Source organism: Besnoitia besnoiti, chromosome VI, assembly GCF_002563875.1.
Source record: "Besnoitia besnoiti strain Bb-Ger1 chromosome VI, whole genome shotgun sequence".
Taxonomy (NCBI): domain Eukaryota; phylum Apicomplexa; class Conoidasida; order Eucoccidiorida; family Sarcocystidae; genus Besnoitia; species Besnoitia besnoiti.
The window spans coordinates 1,091,289-1,111,569 of record NC_042361.1 but is presented as its reverse complement, the minus strand read 5'-3'; the positions used below and the strand labels follow the sequence as shown (position 1 = coordinate 1,111,569).

At 58.1% G+C, this 20,281-nt stretch overlaps 4 protein-coding genes across 4 annotated transcripts; 2 read left to right on the top strand and 2 right to left on the bottom strand.

Annotated features, from left to right (window-relative positions):
• Window positions 1-959: 959 nt before the first annotated feature.
• BESB_065780 (anaphase-promoting complex subunit APC10) lies at window positions 960-3,957 on the bottom strand (the record flags this gene model as incomplete). The annotated part of the gene is made up of 5 exons (XM_029364971.1): window positions 960-1,499; window positions 1,963-2,121; window positions 2,573-2,685; window positions 2,871-3,050; window positions 3,423-3,957. 5 exons carry the CDS (start codon window positions 3,955-3,957, stop codon window positions 960-962), a joined length of 1,527 nt encoding a protein of 508 aa, XP_029218554.1.
• Window positions 3,958-5,560: 1,603 nt separating this feature from the next.
• BESB_065770 (DUF3228 domain-containing protein) lies at window positions 5,561-8,164 on the top strand (the record flags this gene model as incomplete). Its single annotated transcript, XM_029364970.1, has 7 exons — window positions 5,561-5,630; window positions 6,008-6,093; window positions 6,270-6,412; window positions 6,726-6,826; window positions 7,313-7,384; window positions 7,487-7,565; window positions 8,035-8,164. The coding sequence occupies 7 exons, from the start codon at window positions 5,561-5,563 to the stop codon at window positions 8,162-8,164; spliced, it is 681 nt and encodes a 226-aa protein (XP_029218553.1).
• A 401-nt stretch (window positions 8,165-8,565) lies between these two features.
• On the bottom strand, window positions 8,566-9,452 carry BESB_065760 (uncharacterized protein; the record flags this gene model as incomplete). The annotated part of the gene is made up of 2 exons (XM_029364969.1): window positions 8,566-8,784; window positions 9,309-9,452. The coding sequence occupies 2 exons, from the start codon at window positions 9,450-9,452 to the stop codon at window positions 8,566-8,568; spliced, it is 363 nt and encodes a 120-aa protein (XP_029218552.1).
• Window positions 9,453-11,330: 1,878 nt separating this feature from the next.
• BESB_065750 (uncharacterized protein) lies at window positions 11,331-19,161 on the top strand (the record flags this gene model as incomplete). Its single annotated transcript, XM_029364968.1, has 11 exons — window positions 11,331-12,726; window positions 13,077-13,612; window positions 14,185-14,474; window positions 14,769-15,059; window positions 15,443-15,557; window positions 15,919-15,970; window positions 16,430-16,493; window positions 16,637-16,751; window positions 16,989-17,059; window positions 17,090-17,253; window positions 17,750-19,161. 11 exons carry the CDS (start codon window positions 11,331-11,333, stop codon window positions 19,159-19,161), a joined length of 4,506 nt encoding a protein of 1,501 aa, XP_029218551.1.
• Window positions 19,162-20,281: the final 1,120 nt, after the last annotated feature.

Sequence of the window (20,281 nt, the reverse complement as noted above, 5' to 3'; positions counted from 1 at the left end):
TGCAGCACACTCGAAAGAAAGCAGTTGCTGCGAGTCAGCGTCAGATAAGACTGCGCCAAAGAGGCGAGAGGCAGAGTGCTGCTGGGCACTCACGAATCACATCCAGACACCCAAAGGGCCTCCCGCACTTCTGAGGTTTACAAAACAAGCAATAAAGAATATGGGGCGAGAGAGACGAAGGCGCGCGGTGCGGAGACAAACTCAAGAAGAAAGATCCGAAAAACCCGAGAACGAGTGCGAAGGACGACGTCTACAGCTACAGCGGAGAAGAACTGCTACAGAAAAGGGCGTGCCCAAGTGACACGCCCCGCTGGACACTGGCGCTGCAAGCGCGGGTGAGAAATCAACGATGCAGCCCTAGACGGGGGAGTCTGTCGCCAGCAAGGCTGACCCCCAGCGACAAGGTTTAGGCGTACACGCGAAGCGAGCCGCTCGCGGTCTGATGTCCCGTGTTACTATATAGATCACGTGGCTTCTGGGGTTAGCTTGGAAGCTGCAGTCATCGTAGCTGTTGACAAGCTGCACGCGCGACAGTGGCGCGCCGCAGGGAGGCAGCGCCTGCTGCATGCCGTGCCGAATCGCGCGCGTCTCTCACGCTTGCAAGCCGCTATGCGTGTGCCGCAGCCCTGACTCCGCCTCTGAAACATCGACACGCACAGCAGACACCGCACCGGCCAGCACACGTAGAAGACGCTCGCACGAATAGATATGCACATATGTATAAACATATATATATATATATATATATCCTAAACCCTAAACCCTATATATATATATATATATATATATATATATATATATATATATATATATACCTGTATGTACATACATACATGTTCATATAAGTATTTACATATGTGCATTTAGATATGTGTGTATATATATGTACTCTCAAGGTGGGGTGACGGGCCACACACCCCGTCGGCACAGACACACGACCTGTTTACACATACCACACGTTAAGAAATGGTAGGAACGCGCCTGGCAAGGCGGACCAGTGCCCTTCTTTTTCCCGCCTCCACTTCTGACGCGACGCCCGCCTCGAAGGGCGCGCTGACTCCGCTCTCGACGCGCTGCAACCCCGCCTCACCTCCACGTAGTTCGCGCGCGTCTACCTCAGGTTCTGCGCCGCCGGCCTCTGAATCTCGCTGGCGCGTCAGTTGGGCGCGGCGGTACATGTGCATGAGGTAGGCTGCGACGTCTCCCGGCTCCCGACGCGCGTCCTCCCCGCCCGCGTCCGTTCGCTCGCCGTCGCTCATCGCGCCTTCCTCCTCGTCGCGGTCCCCTGTCCCTTCGGGGTCGTGCGAGCCCAGCGACCGCGTGCTTCGCGGCGGAAACGCCTGCTGTGACGGCGTCAGCGAGGGAAACGCCGAGAGGCCTGACGCCAGAGCCTCACTCGAGAAAAGGTCACCCTCCGTCGTCGCGACCACCGCCTGCCCGCCCCCAGCCAGAAGGAGCGGCCGCGCACCGTCGCCCTCATCCAGGCCGTAAATGCGAATCTGAAGCAGACACCGAACACGCCTGAGAAGCCAAACGCGGCGATCCAAGCGCCGCGGGGCAAGCAATCCGCGCCGCGAGGACGCACGTGCGGTCGCAAAGTCGAGACGCATCACAAACACACAGAACCCTTCACGAACGCGCATGTGATGGTGGGAACTACGTAATAATACAGAGCTTATATGCATGCAACGGCGGCTAGGGCTTAACTGGACACGCCGAATCGTAGCACCGTCGAGGCCGCAGAAGCGACGCGGAAACGCCTTCGTGAACAGGCGTCATTGCGAGCCATACGCACAGAAAACTGCTGCCTCGTCGCCCCCTTGACCACAACCACCTATACACGCAGGTACATCGGACAAGGTATAGGTCAACTTTTATATATATATATATATATATATATATATATATATGCATGTATACGTCTGGATGAAAACTGGTGCGACCAGTATACGGCATGGGTACCTGTCGTATGTGGACGTCTCGGCCTTCGTGGAACGTGTGGAGAACCGCAATTTGAAGGCAGAAACCGCTGACGTAATCGATTTGCTCCAGCCAGTCGTAGAAGCAGCGCAGCTCCTCGCTGGGCTCGCTCTCGAACGGCAAGCGCCCTGCGTACTTCGCCTGCAGACGCGCCAAAGCAAGGCAGCCTCAACTGCATTTAGGCCGATACGCAGACGCACGTTCTTGCGCAAAACAAGACACATGGCATGTCACTCATACACACATAAACATATATATATACATGTATATATACATATAAATGTGAATATGCATATGTATATATATGCGTATAAATTTATATTTGCATATAAAGGTATACATACCTGTGTACACGTGTAGAGAGACAGGGGCGCGATACAGGCGGAATCTTTTCGGATTCGAAGGCAGATTACATGCAGATGTCTGAGAGAGAGGGAAGTGAAGCGACAGACCGTGAAGCCTGCCGCCGGCAATGGGACCCCGTGGCTGACATACAGAAGATAAATACATACATATACATGTATGTGTTTAGATATGACTATGTGTAGATCTCCAAAGGCCGCAAGCAGGCGCTGCGGATGCAATTTCTCACTCGAAGCGCATCCTTGGGACGCAGCGGAAGCGTCCACCAAGCGTCGCCTTCCTCGCGGCTCCGCGGCTCGTACTCTGCCTCCTTCGCCACGTGCAGACTCGTCGGCGTGTCGCCTGCTAGCGCAAACAAAAGCCCTCCAGCGCAACTGAACCAGCACACGATTCGCGACGCCTGCGCCGACTCCGAGGCTGCGACCTCGACCCTGAGGCTCGCACGCGGCCCTAGGCAGACGCATCTGGATGCACTCAGTGAAGTTCACGCGAGAGGCAGGGCGATGCCGCAGGAACGCCGAGCTCACCGATCTTTATCTGCACCAGGCGGGGCGTATAGGACTCATCAGCGTGCAGATTGAGGAGGAGATCTACTCGAGAGATGCGCATGAGGCGATTGAACGTCAGCGTGGCCGTGTGGGGTGTAGCCCCGTCGCTCTGCCAGAAGGTGCGGCTGTTGTTGTCCCGGAGCTGCGCGACGCCGCTGCCTGCGAGAAAAGCGAAGAAGGGAACAAAGCGTCGAGGCAACGCAAAGCTGCATCCTCGCGCACACTCCCCGACTCACAGCAGCACGTGCACACGCATCCACACAGAATCTCGAACACTCATGCGCGCCACGGGTTCTCGCCGTCGGAGAATTCCACACACAAATAGATTCATAGACACATGTACACACACATAAATATGCATTTACACGTGTGTATGCAACTATATGCATTCACATATATATATATATATATATATATATATAGGGTTTAGGGTTTAGGGTTTAGGGTTTAGATATATATATATACGGATGGCCGCTGACACAGTGGAGTGCTCGCCTTAGTGCGCGACGAGGACTCACATGCTGCACGCACCGTCTTTCGCGGATGAGAGCTTCCAGAAAGCGAGGGCGCCGAGCTCGCGCCAGTGCGACTTGAGCTCTTCGAGCGGTGGCAGCGGCACGCCGCAGAGCCTCTCGGGGTAGCGCACCAGGACCTCAGCCACGGGGAGACCTCTGCGCAGGCCGCCGCCCCACCAGATGCGCGGCTCCGACCGCGGCCGCCGGGCGTGCGAAGCGGCTGCCACAGACGCGAGGCGAGACAAGCCGCCGCATCCCGTTCCCGCAGACTCGCCGCCCTCCGCGGCGGAGAAGCCGGGAGCCTCGGAGCCGCTCGCCCGTCGCCGTCGGGCGAGAGGAGACCGCGGCGGCGACCCGGGCGCAGACGCCGCCGCCGCGCCGTCGCAGAAGAAAAAGTCCTCCACTTCCTCCGAGCCGCTGCTGCAGCCGCTGGAGCTGCTGGAGTAGTCGCCGAGACTTAGCACGCCGTCGTCGTCGAGCTCCTTTCGAGAGTCAGCGCCGCGCGGGCCTCCATCCCCGTCGGCGACAAAGCCCACACCGTCAAGCGGCATTTTCTCCCCGCGAGCCTCTAAAGCATATCCGCGCTATTGCACCAGCTGCGAGAGACCTACACGCATCACCTGGCGTCCTCTGGGGGAATCTAAGCAGATCTGCGAAGACGGCGGCAGTCGGAAAGCGTATCAGGCCCGTGGACTACAGAGGAGACCTCCGCTGAGGCGCGAGCAGGAGTCGACAGGAGGATCAAGGAAGGCCAAGTGCTTCTACATGCCTCTACTGTATACAGAAGAGTGAGATATGTGACGTGGAACAGGGAAACCCGACTCAAGGGGTCGGTTTCGAGATCGCCGCAAGCGGTGGTGTATACGGCGGAATCTGAGGGACTAGATGAAACATTTGCCGGCGCGCGGCGACGCGAGCCCAGCACCGACGCGAGCCCAGCACCGACGCGCACACAGCGTCGACGCCTCCTTAGCGACAAAAAGACCTTCGACTGTTACCCTCTCCGTTCACTCACGGGCACCACGGCTATTACCGACGGAGAAGAGCGGTTTCGTCTTGCCTCTTAGGCGTCGGCAGCGGACACAAAAGTGCCTCAGCCGAGCCAGACGCCTAACTCGCGCGGCTTTCTACACTGTTTCCGCAGCATAGCCGAGACTGACGGAAGGGAAGAACGGCATTAGAAGCTTTTTGGGGGCAGATTTGACAGCGGCAACGCAACCAGCTCAAGACACACGCCGCTGCAATGCATGCATTGTCAGCCTGGGCGCATGCACACACCGCGCCAACGAGAGAAAACCGGAAAAAATCCTACGCTTGAAAACTGTTTCGTTCTCAACTGAGCTGCGGAGCGCACTATCGCTCGTGTGTGCCTGCCACCTTCGAGAATATCCTTTTCTCCAGTTCTTGACCTGCACTACCACCGCCTGTCGCGGAGCTTCATGTCGCACGCCTTGGCATTCGCGTAGGGCGAGCAGCCTGGAAGAAGAAACAAAGCGAGAGTGGAGGCCACAGAACGGATGCGTAGGAACCCTTGACGGGAATAGAACGACTGTGACGTCTATGGCTTTGCAGGCGCCAAAGTCCGCGTGCCTCGTCATTCTTCTCTTGATCCTGACTCTCAACAAGATACCTGCTCTGACTCCAACGCCGCGTTGCGCACACCGGTTGTTGCCTACCTTTCTTGTTGCATACAGTCTCCAGAGTTGCCAACAAAGCGGCTGTGAGTTCAGCCGATCCTTAAAATTCAATTTCTCAACACTGGGTGCACACCCTCAGCGGCCTCCTCGCGGCTCTTCCTTGTGGAAAGTAGCCTCGGCTCGGGCGGCCGGAAGCATGTGCTTCATCGCTTGTTGGTCCCCTCCTCTTCAAAAACCGACTTTTTTCCACCAAAGGGCCTTCGAGTTATTGTTCGCCTCGCTCCTCCTCTCTCTGCCTCCTCCTCCGACGCGCGTGCCTCCCTGTGTGTCTTACGAATCCCTCTCCGGCAGCACATCACCCCGCGCGAGGATCCCCAGACTCGGTTTGGGTGCTTCCTTCCTTCCTCTTTCCTCGGCCTTTCCCGCGACCCTCGCTCAGGCTTCGGGTTGCCTGCCTTCCGCACCTTCGTCTCTGGGCGGCCGCGCCGCTTGCTCCTCCTCAAACTCGCTTCACACAATGACGTCTCCAGCGACCATCCGCGGCTCGCGATCGCCTGTCCCCAAGGCCGCCCTGCCGCTCGGCCTCGGTGAGTCTGCTGTCTGCTGGGCACTCCATGTCTGCAAAACGCGCTCGCTCCTTGCTGAGAGACACCCCTCCAGCGCCTCCTCCGTCTGCACACAGACGTGGCTGCATGCGTTTTGTTTTCCTCCTGTAAGAGCCGGGGAAGCTACGCGGCGCATGTGCGCGTTCACATCTACGGCTGGGATCTGAGCGCAACCAGAGAGTGGTGCGTTCTAGCGTCTGCGTACAGGTTTCGCGAACGCGCTGGTCGCCTCTTCGACGCCGGCGACACGTGCCCGCGAGCACCGATCCATATATGCATGTATATCTATATATGCGAATGTGATTGTTTGCAAGGGCGGGAGTTGTGTGTGATTCGTGAATGCACTCTGTGCGTCTCAGACGCCTTCTGCTTTCGGCAGTTCGACGCCCCCACCTACGCAGGCACGCGGGTGACGGGCATTTCGAAGGAGGATTTTCTCAAAAAGGTGCGTAAGTCGCGGAGAGGCATGAATCAGCGAAACCAATTCAGATACAGAAAACGGCGCGGTGCCTTCGTGGAACGCATCCCGCTAGCGGCATAGCTGCGTCTCGACCGCTTCTCGACTGCGCGTGCACGAGATGCTTCTGCATGCGGCCTAGGACCCCTGCCGGCTGTTCGCAGGTCAACGAGATGGCCGCCAGCGAGGAAGGCCTCGAGTTCGTGGAGGGCTACGCGCCGTTCTGCCGCCACATCTTCGTGCCGAACTTTGTCGGTGCGCTGCCAGACGCCCTCCCCATCACGCGTGAAAACGAGCACCTCCTCCGGTACGTCGACGGACGACGCGGGTCAGCTCACTGCCACATGTGCATGCCCGGGAAATCTTTCTCTGTCCCTCTATACATGTCTGTATGTCTATGTACTTACATGTGCGCAGTTTTTGTACGTATGTTTCTGTGCATGTATGTATCTGGAGCTCCTCGTGTTCCAGCTCTGAAGAGCCGCGTGACATACGTTGAGCATGTACATGGATATATAAATATATATATATATATGTATATGCGTACGTCAGGAATTTCAGAGTTCCAGCATGCGGCTTGGTGTGCAGTATGCCTCGCAGCCGTCTGTGTGTGTCTGTAGGTCAGGCTACGTAGCAAGGCGCGCTACGGAGCTGCCAGTGCTCACGCGCTGGTTTCCTCTGAGGCACGTGGAGAGTCTGCTCAAACCTGCAAACTTCCTCGGTGAGCGCACACACGTGCAGTCGCCCCACGGGGATTCGCGTGTCAATCGCCGGTCATCTGGGGGCGAGTTGCACCCGCTGGGAGGGCGAAAGTCAAAACGAATAGACAGACATCAAGGCCGCCCCTTGGCGCAGCAGCTGGGCGCCTGCTCTGCCTCAGGAACACTCCTACACATGACGCCCTTTCCAGGCAGTCGGGCCTCCTTTCCATGCTCCGTTACACGCACACGCAGATATACACATGTATATATATTTATACGCATAAATATATATATATATATATATATATATATATATATATATATATATATATATATATAGCTAGACGGATAAATATATATATATATATATATATATATATATATATGTATTCATCGATGTGTACTTCTATCTGGCGATAGTGTATCCATTGAGGAGCTATTGCGTCCTGCTTTCTGGCGGCGCCGAGACGGGTGTGTGGTGCGTTCTTGTGTGTGTGACGGTTCAGATCTGATCCTCTACTCGCGCGAGCAGCTAGCGAAGGAAGAGGCCGCGGAGAAGGGCACCGAGCCGGTGATAGGTGAGCCACATGGTGAATGAATCGGCTCTGAGGGAAATTATCACTCTTCCGGCACACACTTTTTTTCGGCAGTTTCATTTATTTTTTGTATCTTTTGTTTAGATCCTGAGGCGCCAGCATGGTCCATTATTTCCGTCAAGGCGCAGGACGAGCCCCACGAACTTCCCATGGCTCCAATCACGTAGGCCTCATAACTTTTTTTTAAAATTAAAAGAAAACCTGTGTAGGGGCGGTGCAGGCCGCGAGGTCTGCTGCCTGCCTTCCCGTTTGTTTTTTCTTCTGTTTTCTTTCTATCTCCTGCGCTCGAGTGGCGGCAACGAAGCGAGTGTGTAGTCTCTACGCGGAAGTGCGCCGCACAAGGCTGTTCCTATATGAAGAATGTGCTGTCTATAAAATGGGTGTGCAAACGCCCCCGTGAAGCATCTAGATCTCGATCCGGCTTTTATGTGCGGACGAGCGCGTCTTCCTCAACAGGCAGCCCTTCCTTCGAGACGAGTCGCGCGCCTTTTGCTGCATGCGTTGTAATGTGCTGCTTTCCGTGAAGCGGTCCCTGTTTTCAGCGCTCCCGCGGCGTTCGCTGACGCCCTGTCTGCCTGGCGCTTCTCCAGCGCTCTGTCTTTTTGCGAGAAGAATTTGTTTCTTGTCTGCAGAATGCTGCGCAACACGTTGATTGAGGAGGGCGGCAGCGGCGTGCGCCTCGACCGAGAGGCCTACAGGGCGTCTGTGGCGTACTGGGAGCAGCACGCGATTATCATGGACAGAGACTCGTCTCTGTCTTAAAAAAAGGTTTCCAACGCAGCACCCGTCCTCCGCTTCACAGAGCGCGCGGTCCTGTACGAATCTCTCACGCGCGCTGTGCGTGTCTCGCTTCTCGGCTACAGAATTTTCTGCGGCCTTCCAGCCTTGTCGCTCGCGACCCGCTTGTGTCTCCGCGCGGCACGCCGACCTGCGTGTCCATCCGTCTGAAAAACGTCTCTGATGAACGCACGAGCCACGCGCCCCTGTAGCGATTCTGTCTGCGATACCCTTCTCTGCAAGCAGGCGGCGACGCGGCGGGGTGGGTGAAGAGGGAACGCATGGGCCTCCAGAGAGGATATCGTCGGCGCCTCCAGACGCTTTTGGATCGCGAAGCCTCAGTCAGTTTCGTTTCCCATACACAGAGGGCAGTGCCCGAGGGGCGCTCAGGGCTCGGCGCGGCGCTCGTTCGCGGGATCGAGAGCGAAGCCCTTGGCAGCCAAGTCAACCAGCCCCTTCTTTTCGAGTTCCTCCAAAACGCATGCACGGTATTCCTCGAAGAAGTGATTGCAGTTCTGCTGCAGCTGCCCGCGAATGAAGTGATACCGATACCAGTGGTTCCAGCACGCGTCGTACAGTGCCTTCTCCTGGGCGCACGAGTTTAGCTGAAGACAAAAACAGAAAAATGATAGGAGGACGCGTGCATCTGCCAGCACCCCCAACCACGTCGATCCACGTATGGAACCAGAGACAGGAGAGAAGACACGGTCGCTGAGCGGACCTAAAAACTAATATAGGCATAGCCGTATGTAAGTCGAAACAGAGTGCCACTGAAACAGCACGACGACGGCAGTCGGGGCTGTAAGGCAGCCGCGCACGCAGGCGCAGAGGTAATCAACTTCGCAAAGAGACAGGAAAAGACACGAGAAAATGCCAACACAGTGCAACGCAGAAACTGAGCAGAGGCACGACGGCCTTCCATAGACCCGACTTTCACCGGGGGACAAGCGAGGACAAGCCCAGGCTTACATTTATAGAGCCGACTGCCTCTGAATAGAGGGGAACACTCAGGAGAAAACAAAGCCGTCCCTTTCATCGCCTTCCACCAGGGAAAAGGCAGAAGCAGCGAGACAGAAGTTGCAAAAACAGCACAGGAAATTGAAGCCGAGCAAAGGGTAGGGCGACCTACTGCCTCAACGCGAGCCGCGCCGGCGGCAGCGTAGTCTTCCTTTGGCGAGGAGGAAGTAGACGCGGCAGAAGAAGAAGAAGAAGGAGCGACAGCGGTCGCGTCGTCGTTTCGTGTTGCCATCTGGGCGTCGGGAGAGGAGCGCATCTTCAAGGAGGTTCCCAGAGAGGAGCCTGCAAGTCCAGTGAGCGTATATCCAGAGAGAAGGGAGCAGCAGCTCACGACACACGAAAGCGGTGTCTGTGGCGCCTTCTGAGGACATGAGAGTTGACGCACTAGCAACGAACAGGAAGTCCTTAGGCAATCGAGAGCAGATGGAGCCCATGCCGAGTGAGGCATGGCAGGGGTGAACAAGAGAGAAAAGATAGACGCAGAAAGGCTAGAGCGACGTATACAGAGACGAAATTTCAGGCAGGCTCAAGTGCCTCCCTAAACCTGGGAAGGAAAAGACAGCCTGACACAGCAGACACGGGTCACAGCCCGCAGAGGCGTGCTCAGAATTCCGGAACTACACCGGTAGGACGCCTAAGACCGTATGCAAGCTCTCTCTCGGTCTCATCTCAAAAAATTAAAATCTACGGGCTCTATACGCCTAGAAAGCGTCGCAGGCTGGGGCACACGAAAAGAAGGTGTGCGGCCTCTCGAAGTTGGCGAGGCAGGGATTGACAACGGAAAATTGTACGCGAGGAACCGCTCCACCCGAAAAATTCGCTCATCTGGGCTGATGCGAAATTGTGTGTGTGTGCTGTCTTGGCTTGAAAAGTTCCACGTTCCTCGCGCGTGAATTTCGGGGACGTGTCCGGTGACCGTGGTTTTTGGCATTTTCTCGCGCGCTGCATGCGCGCGCTGCGAAAAGTCACCCGCAAAAAAATCAGCACGCCCCCCACATGGAAATCTGTGAGAAAACCGCAATCGAGCGAGAGAACCGAAAGAAATTTAAGTCCGAACGCGAAGAGAGCCGCGGGACAGACGCGTTTAAAAAGGGAGCTCATCGGCGATATCGTTGAGCTTGACATCGAAAAATGGCAGAATCGGTTCTAGCCTGCCTGTTTTTTTCTTTTGCAACTGGCACTTGGAAGCGGGGAGCACGACGCTCGGCAGCTGATGCAGTTTTCCCTTTTTTTTGTAGTCTTCTCCGTCGATATTTTTCCGCATTTGCTCTCTTTCTCCTCAGTCGCTTCTGCGAGAAAATTTGAGAAACTCGAGGAGGGGGCAAAGCGGAAGTTTTTTTTCGTAGTCTCTGCGTAATTCGCCCTGGGTCCCTCCCTGCGTTCGACGTTCTCCCCGTGTGGTTTCCGCGCCGTTCCTCGTGTTGGTCTGTCTGTTATTAGTTGGATCATTTTTTGCTAGCTCTGCCTCCTCTCTCGCCGGAGTCCACTGGTGTGTGAGGCCGTTTTTCTCTTTTCTGTCGTCGTCGTATCAAACGCCTACGGTTTCTGATGTGACTGTGCAGGCATGACGGAAGCATGGGAAATTTTTTATTTCAGTTTCTGCTCCTGCTGCGCTCTGTGTCCTCTCGATAGACATGCGTGAGTTCACTTGGTTTCGCTATTCTTCACCGGGATTTTCTCGTCCTGAAGTACCGACACCAGCCTTTCGGCCTAGCCTCTCTCTCCCTTTTCCTCTCTGTGTGACTTTTCATTCCGGTTGGGGTTGCTCTGTGTTGGGCTACTCATCTGCTTCTTCTGAGCGTCTTTGCCGGCCGAGAAGCTCGGCGGCTTCCCTTCTTACCCATTTTTGAAACCGGTAATGAAGAGAAAGTGAAGAATGCGTCACGGAGCGTACGAGAGAAGAGAGACCCAGGACCAGACCCGTGTCGGGGCGCTTGTCTCCAGCTTTTTTCCTTTGGACTCCTTTCGGGAACCCGGGCCTCTTCATGCGTGCGCAACGATTGCATCGGTTTTCACGTCACGAGGAGGCAGGAGGGCAGCAGCGCCTTGCCCTTCGATTCTTCGCGCGTAGCAACACAGACGCGGCGCGTGTGACTCTTGTCGCTATTTTTGAATTCCGCGGCGTGGATTCATCATGGCACACGGCCCGCCGTCTCTGGGCGGACACGCACAGGCCGCTGACGGAGGGATGGGCCCTGACGGCTTCGCCGCGGTTGGGCTCGTCGGATGCGCGGGTCCTCGCGTGCTGGTGCGCGACCCCACTGAGCCGCTGCACGCGTCTTCACTTTGTTTGCCCTCCACAGTCCTCGCCGGCGCGCCGCCGCACGCGGAGGCGCAACAGCTCTGCGTCTTGCCAGTCGGCGTGCAGCCTCCGACGGCTGCCCTCCCTCTGACTGCACATCTCTCCGCTCTCCCTGCCGAGACGGTTCCTCCTCCTCCTTCGCCGGCCCTGCCCTTTGCGCTCGACCCAGTCTCTGCTTTATCGCCCCCCCAGTTTCCTGCCCATTTCCCAGGCTCGCCTGCCTCCTCTTCCTTCTACTCTTGCTCGTCTGCTGCAACTGCCTCTTCTTTCTGCGCCAGCGCCGAGCCCGCTGCGCCCATGGCGTTCCTGCCCGCGCAGGCCGCGAATGTATGTACACCCGACCCGGGTGTATGTACATCCGCGCCCCCAGCCGTCTGTGCACCTGGACCCGCAGGAGTATGTACACCTGCGCCGGCGGCCGTGGCGGGCCCACGTGTGTGCGGGACAGGCGGGTTGCTCCCGCTCGTTCCGCAAGTGGCGGCATCGCTGGGCTCAGTTTCAGCTACATCGGCCTTGCGCCATCCTTCGTGTGCGCCGCCTCCCTTTTTCGTGTTCGCTCCGGAGAAAGACGTGCTTCCCGCGGCGCTGCCGTCGTCAGCAGCCGCGCCAGTTCAGTATCCAGTTCCTGCTGCTACGCACCCGCCCTGCGCGTCTGCTGCGCACGCCGCAGAGCCCTTCGTGCCTCAGCCGACCGCGTCGTTTCTCGGCGAATTCACGTCGCCGTCTCTTGCCACAGAGCACGCGGTGCGCGCGGCACGCGGGAGGGAAGGGAGCAGCAGCGCAGCGTTCGCGAACCCCGCTTCTCCCGACGTGGCGTTCTCGGGCGCTGCCGGGGAGCTGCTACCGGCCGCGCAAAGTCCGCCTGACAGCGCGCACGCGTTCGAACGGGAGAGCGACGTCGAGCAGCAGGATGCATGCACAGCCGGCGCGCTCGCCTCGAGCGCGCCCCGGCCGCGGCTGCTAGGCCACACAGTCACGACTTTTCCGCTCTTGAAGAAGCAGCGCGTCTTCTCCAGCGACCCGCCGGGGTCGCCCTCGCTGGCAGGGGTGCGGGCGAGCGAGGATTTCCAGAGTTCCGCGCAGAGGAAGCTCGGAAGCGTGGCGCGGAAAGTTCACCGTCGCGTCTTCCTCGTCGGAGGCACAGAACCGCCTGACAAAGTGCTGGACGCCGCGGCCAGCCGCATGCGCGCGGGGGCAGGCCCTGAGGTCTACCTCCAGCTCATGGAAGGTAAGAAGCGACGGCCTTCCCCGTTTATTCGCAGGATTCGTTCTACTGGGTAACAACGCAGGGACATGCGCCTCTCGCACGAGACGCGTGAGGCAACTGGAACCCTTGCATGAATCGCCAACAGCAGGCGGAGGCGTCCGCAAACTCTAGCGGTAGCTGGTTCCGTTTTGGGCTCCTGTCGTTTTGGGCTCCCGTCGCTTGTGCCGGACGGACGCGCGGCTCTAGCGCGCACCGGTCCTCTGTCACAGGAAGCGGGAGATCCTCCTCCAGCAGCGAAATGTTTCTGCAGAGGTGCCCGCAAACTCCTTCTTGCGTCTCTGTGTCGGCTCGGATGTGTGGCTTCGCTGCAGAAGCTGCCCAGTCGCTGGCTCTCTCGCCCGACATCTTCATCGGCTTCTCGCCGTCGGATGCGGCTGCAGCGACCGCCGCCGCACTCGAGTCCCGCCACGCTGCCTGTGCGTACGCCTCTCTAGCCTGCTCGGCGCCCTTGCCAGCTGGTCGACTGCATACGCCCGCGCCGGCCTTGGGCAGCTTCCTCCGTCGAGAGCACTTGCGCCTCTCCCGGCTGCCTCCGCACGCCTGGCTGTGGAGACGGCTGTCTCCTCTCGCGCCGCGTGCGGCCTCCGCGACATCGCCGGCGGCCGCCGAAGCGCGGCGGGGGCGAGCTCGCGCAGATGCGGGAGCCTCCGAGCCTGCACGCCCTGCGTCGCCGACGGATGTAGAGAGCTCGGGCGTGGCGGAGACGGAGGCCGTAAAGACGGCCGAGGACCCGTCCCCAAGCAGCCGATTTTTCCACGCGTGCGCCGGTGTCACCGTCGGCGAGGAAGCCGCGGCGCTCGCCCTCTTCGGCGGCCGCGAGCAGAACGGGCGGCTCGCGGACAACCAGGTAAGCCAGCGGCGGATGGAGCGGAAGGGCCGCGCAAACACGGCGGAACCCGAAGAGGGAGAAAACGATGATCATGGCGCACAGTGCGGCGACGAAGACCGGAGTTGGGGACAGGCACAAAGGGAGTGTCGAGTGAAGAAAAAAGAAGCGGCCAAGGAGGGATAAGACTCAAGAAGGTGCCTAAGAGCCAGAGGAAGAATCAGATGAAGGACGCGCCACTGGAAGACCCCGGGGGAGAATGCTAACCGAGCTCTGTGTAACTCCTCACCTCGCCCATGTCGCTTGCATACGTTGCTGCGCCTTCGCCGATGTGCCTCTGCGACAGCGTGCGATCGGAAGAAGACGCCATCTGCGCAGCGGCGCGCCGGTCAGGGATCGAGGCATCTGCAGACGCCGCCCTGGTGGGGGCGGGGGGGGGGGTGGGGGGGGGAGGAGCTGCCGCGCCGCGAAAGAAAGGCTCGCCCGGCGGCAGATCTCTCAATCAGTTCTGGTTGCTGACAACACGAGACGTCCGGTCGCGCAATTTCTCATTTGTTTTTCTCTTTTTTTGCTTTGTTTCCTGGCCTTTTCAGCTGTATTTGCTTGACGTTACGGCGCTCTTGTCGCCGGCCGTCGCGCCGGCGTGTGTGTTGCCTGGAGCCTCCGCGTCGCGTCGGGCCTCGGATTCGCCTCTCTCTCCCTCTTCGTCGTCGACTTCGAGTTCGCTCAATCTTTCGGCCGCCGCGTCTGGGCCTCCACTATCCGCTGGAGACCTCCGCTGGACGGCTCCGGGGTTCTCGGGTCCGCTGCCTGCGCCGCGCTTTGGTCACTCGCTCGTCTACTCTGAGCCGCACCTGATTCTCTTTGGAGGCGTCGGAGGCGGGTGAGTTTCGCGCCGTCGCCAGCAGCGCATCTGTGCCAGCAGCAAATCGATATAGTTTAGTTGCTAATATAGTTTCTAAATAAAAAAAAAAAACATTCATTTGCACTTAATTCATTCAAATATATTGTTAATACATAAGATCTGTTACATATTCTTAGGATGATAACGGGGTCCTGGAAACGGGTCAACCCCGGCGTCCGAGGGTCCTCGCAGGGGTCTGCGCGCTTGGGGCAAGCCGACCAGCGCTCATGCTCTCCTCCGTTTCTGTTTCTTTTGCCTTGTTTGGTTTCTCAGGGGTCGCCTGCTGGCAGACACGTGGATCGTTGATCTTCTGTCTGCGTGCGGGCCTGCGGTGTCGGACGCAGCGTCTTCTTTGAGTGCTGCGTTCCCGCGTCCGCTGGTTTGGGTGATGCTCGATTTTTCCTCCTCGCTCGCCTTCCGGTCGCCGGCGCCCGCGCTACAGCCGCTACCGCGGTGCTTCCATTCTGCGACGTGCTTGGCGCTCTCTGCAGCCAAGCCTGGCGAAGAGGACTTCGCCCTCCCCAGGAGCGGGAAGCGAGACGCCGACGACGGCGCCGAGCAGGAGTACATCAAGCGCGAACCGGTCTGCATGGTAGGCGGAGACTGCGCTTTGCAGCGGAGTTGCGAGGTTGTTTTACCGGCGCTGTGCGGAGGGAAGGAGACGAAAGATGAGCAGCGACTCGAAGGGGGTCAGCTCGTGAAGCGCGGCAGCGAACGGTGATATGACGAGAATCAGAAAGAGAGGGAGATAGAGAGAGAAAGAGATAGAGGGAGATAAAGATAGAGAGAGGTGGAGGGAAGAAGAGAAAGAGAGAAGAATGGAGGAGAGCGCGTGCAACACCCGACGAAGAGGGAGCGGCGTCCTCATGCGTCACTTCGCGGAGCGTTGCGGTACACTGGGGCACGTCTCAATGTAGAAACACGGTGGCGTGTCTTCATCTTTTTAGAGCGAGAGCTATGTTGTTTTGGCAGGTGGTCGCTGGAGGCTTCACGCGGTGCATCCTCCCCCGCCCCCGGATTTACCTTCTGCGGAGCAACAACGACCGAACGCACTGGAACTGGGTAAAATACCAATGCGTGTAGTCACATGTATTACTCGTTTGTGTGTACATACGTCGCAGTGTGTTTGGGACGTAGTTGAGCATTCTCGTATGCAACAGACCTATATATATATATATATATATACCGGTCTGACTTGCTTTGATATAAGTTAATGTGCTCTGGACGAGGCACCACCGTGGGGCGTGCTGCTAGCTAGCCAGATATAGAAATCGATTGGCAGGTGGAGAGACGCAAAGATATATATATATATATATATATATGTAGTGCACGTTCGAATGGAACCGGCGAAGGCGCGAAGAAGTGGGCATCAACGACGACGTGAGCACCTGTTGGTGTGTTATTCTCTTTGCATTCCGATCAGACAATTGCTCCGGTTCGCGTGAAGAGCTTTTTGGACCAGCGTTTTCTCCATGGTGAGTCTCGTTTTCTCTTCTCTCTTGTTTCGTGTTTTCCGCGCCCAGGCCGTCGCTCGCCGCCTCGCGCGCCGCCCCCGAGGGCTCGCCGCGCTCTCGGCAGCGATTTACTCCGCTTGCATCCATATATACACATACATATGTATAGTTACATGTATATAGATTTATAGATCTATATATACATTTATGCGGATGTATAATTATATATATGTCTCGGTAGATTTGATGTGCTATATATATATATATATATATATATATATATAAAATTATACGCACATATATGGATGTATATATATGTCGGTGGACTGATGTGCTTTCTACTCACGGGGGGCTTGGTCGGGTGTCTGGCTGCCTGCGCACGCTCTCGGGCTGTGTGTTTCCGCGGTGTCGTCTGCTTTCTGTTTGTTGCGTCTTTTTTTCCTCAAAATCGCGACTTGCGTGGCGTATGCGTGGATTCAGCGGCCGTCGCCGTGGAGTCGACGCTCTTCTTGCTGGGCGGCGTGCGTGCGGCTGATCGAGACAAGTAAGCGACAGAACTCGGGGGAAGTCTGCGCGGCGGATAGAGCGTTCTCATGAGGATCGGGGCGAAATGAATCCGCGTGACGCGCGAACCGGCCGCATGAGCGTGTGTCAAAGCTCTGGCGTCTCTGTGTTTTTTGTCCTCAGCTCGCTGGCGTCTCTGGTGACGTACAGCACGCTGAGTCGGCGCTCGTTGGCCTTCCCTCACGTCCTGCTCTCTGCGCATGCAGGCGCTCAGGCGCAGCAGCTTCCGGCCGGCACGGTGAGAGTCGCCTTCCGATTTCCAGTCTTTCGGAATTTTTCGCGTTCTCGAGAGGATCGTGGCGTCTAGCATTCCCGCTGGTCTCCTCATCGCACGCTGGCGTGCCCCTTTCGGCAGGAGGAATTGCTTGCCGGTTCGTGCTGTCGGGATGCGACTCGAAGACTTCTCCGCAGACTCTCTCGCGTGTGTTGCTCGGTTTCATGTCTGTTTCCTTTTGCGTCACTTTCTGCGCCTCAGTTCGGCATGCAAGCCTGGGAAGTCGCAGGCGAAATTTTCGCGATCGGTGGCCTGCGCGCGGGGGCCGCCTCGTGCCGCGGAAACCCCTCGGCGCTGTGGAGAGGGGAAACAGATGCGGAGGACGTGAACATGGAGGACGGCGAGCTTTCGTTTTCGTTCGGCGCCGTCGACCAGGAGGACGCAGACGAGGCTGCGGCCTATGGAGGCATCAGCTCGCGCAAGAGACGCAGAAAACCGCCCCTCGTCATTCGCCTCGACGCCTGCGGTAAGCCGCGCCACACCCGCCCAAATCGGGGGAGGATGGTGTTTTTCGAATCTGGTTACACGCGAAGGCGCTGGCTAGAGAGCGGCCTGCTGGTACATACCTCAGCCGTCACCCTGGAACTCCAATCGAAAGATATATACCCTACACCCTAAATATTTATATAGATAGATAGATATAGATAGATATAGATAGATACAGATAGATACAGATAGATATAGAGATAGAGAGAGATAGATAGAGATAGATAGAGATAGAGATGGATAGATAGAGATAGATAGATAGAGATAGATAGATAGGTAGATGGATACATAGATAGATTCATAGATAGATACATAGATACATTGACTGATAGATAGATAGATTCACCCTAGGGGAGGGAGCGGAGAGTCGTGAAAGCCGTGAAGTCGCGTGTTTGCGGTAGCGGATTCTTGTGCTTTGATTCGGCTGTGAGGTGTTGTGGACTCCCGGGCTGTCTCTCTCGCTGGCGTGCGTTCAGATTACCTGTCGTCATACGAAGCGGATTTGCAGCGGCTGCAGCGGCTGCGGCTGCTGCACGCGGAGGCGGGGGGCGTCTCCGCGGTGCCCGAGCCCTACGAGGTGTCTCCGTGCGAGTCCACCGACGGCGACGACGACCCCGAGGCCGACGACGAAGACATCTCTTCAGCGTGGGATGTTTACAGAGAAGACGACAACACTGACGAGGAAGACAGCGCGACGCATCCCCGCGCGCACGCTTTCCCGGGTCAGCACTCAGATGATCCCGGGGGTCACGGGGCCCGCGGCCTTTTCAGCGTGGACGAGGAGAAAGAGATGCACGCGGAACTTGCTGCGTTTTCCACGCTGTCGCCGCCGCACGCTGGCGGCTTGAGGACGAAGACGGCCTCCGTCGGGGCGAGCGTCGGTGACAGCTCGCCCGTCTCCTCCGCGTCGCAGGCGTCCTCCTCGCCCTCGTCGCCGTCCCCCTCCGCCGACGGCAGCCTCGGCGGTGGCGCAGGCGCGTTCGCCGCAGGTGGCGCGCCGCTTCCGTCCCTTCGGGGGCCTAAAGACAGACACGCTAGCGCAGAGGCCTGCAGCCCCCCAGGCGCGCGGAAGCGGAGCAGAGGAGGCATGCTGCACCCGGGCGCCGCGGCCTCGCTGACGACCTTGCAGCAAGCCGCCGCAGACAGAGAGGCCACAAACAGCCACTTAGACGAGCGTGCGTTCTGCGTGACGCCAGACCGACGGCGCCAATCGGCCCCGCGGAGGTCGCCCGAGGCGCCGAGGGCAGCTGCGGCTGCAGGAGAAGCCGGGCGCGCAGCGAGAGGGAGCCCGTCGTCGGCCTCGTCGTGCGGGACGCCTTCCTCGCGGTCGGCGTCCTGTCCGTCCTCGGTGGCAGCTCACTCTGCGTGCCCTGGATCGTCGGCGTCTGTCTGTGTCGCGCGCGCGCCTCCGCTACGGGATGGCGCAGAGGTCTCCTCGCTGCGGAGCCCCGGCGGCGGCGCTGCGGCTTCCACGCGGTCGCTCGCTTCGAAAGTCTACGGAAGTGCTGCGAGCCCGTCCGCGACGCGAGAGGTGTCGTGGAGTTCGGTCAACGAAAAGAATGCAAACGCGTTCAGCGACCAGGTTGCGGCCGTCGCATTTGTGCCTCCGCCGCCTCGCCCCGCGCGCCCGAGGCGCGCAGCCGCTCAGCAGGCGCTCGAGTCCTTCCGGGCTCTGCCGGAGCGTCCGGAGAGGCGCGACCGCGCCGCGGACGGGGTCGACCCGCCCGCAGCCCTAGCGGCCGGCGTCCGAGACAGGCGACCGCCTGCGGACGCCGCCAAGCCCGAGCGGCAGCCGGGCGAGGACCTGCCGTGTCGAGTCGAGCAGCAGGAACTTGAGCAGCTGCCGAAGAAATCGAGGCTACAGAGTGAAGGCGCAGGACGTGGCTGAGGCTAGAGGACATACAAGCGTCTCCGCGCACAGGCGGCAATGCTGCTTCAAAGAAAAGGAGCGGCGATCGCCGCTGAGGGCGCCGGTACAAGAGTGGCGAGCGGCGAAGGAGACTTGAGAATTTTGTTCGTTCTCTCTAGTTTCCTTGGCGCTCGGTTTTCCTGATGGGGTATGATTTCGTGGTTTGGAATCACAACTGTAAGGCCGAGTGTGGGGGCTCCTTCTAAAGCGACGCTCTGCTGCGATGTTTCTGGATGAACTCTGAATAGAATCCTTTCTGTCTCTCACTTGTTTGTTCCTGGTGTCTCCTCCTCTCGCTGCGTGCCTGCTTTACGAGCAAGGAGTGAAACCTCAGCACCGCCCTGGTCTGGGGCAGACGCCGCGCGGCTCGCTCGGTCGCGTGTCGCTCTTGACGAGGAGATGGCTGATGTTGCGGGCAACGCTGAAGCGGCGATTGATTTTTTGACCATTTTGCATCCCCTGCCGACAGAACCTCTGAAGCCAGTCGGCCGGCCGAGGGGACTCCCCGCAGGCCGTAGCGCTTAGTCAGTTTCGTGTGTAGAGATATGCGAAAGGTCAACCTGCGATGCAACCCGAAACAACACCGAAAGAGTCAGGGGACACCCAGAGAGTGTGCAAGCTAGCGGACAGAGTGGAGACAGGTGCAAGGAGTAAGATCAGTCGCGCCGAGAGGCAAGAAGTCCGTGCACGCTGTAAGCTGAGAAAAGATGACGTATTATGGGCGTGTTAACTGAGGAAGAGAGGACAACTCTATTAGCTGAGGCCGCGTGAAGCTCATATTTGATGTCAATACGGGGGCGCACGCCGCTCCAATGCAGCACGCAGGGCGCAGGCCGCTCCCGTCGCTCCTCTTGTTTAGCGTTTAGGGTTTGAGTTAGGACTGTGAAATAAAATGCGAGAGTAACTTAGGCCGAAGTCGTATCTTTCAGAGCGGCACAAACTGAATTTCTGCAGAGTTCGCAGTCACATCTGAGCTTCAGGGGACGAGGGGACTGAGAACGACACTCCGCCAATCTGCCGCCGCGCTCCCTCCATCGCAGAACCCAAAGAAAGAAAGGAAAAATAAGTGTCAAGAGATTAACGCCAGCGAGAAACCCGA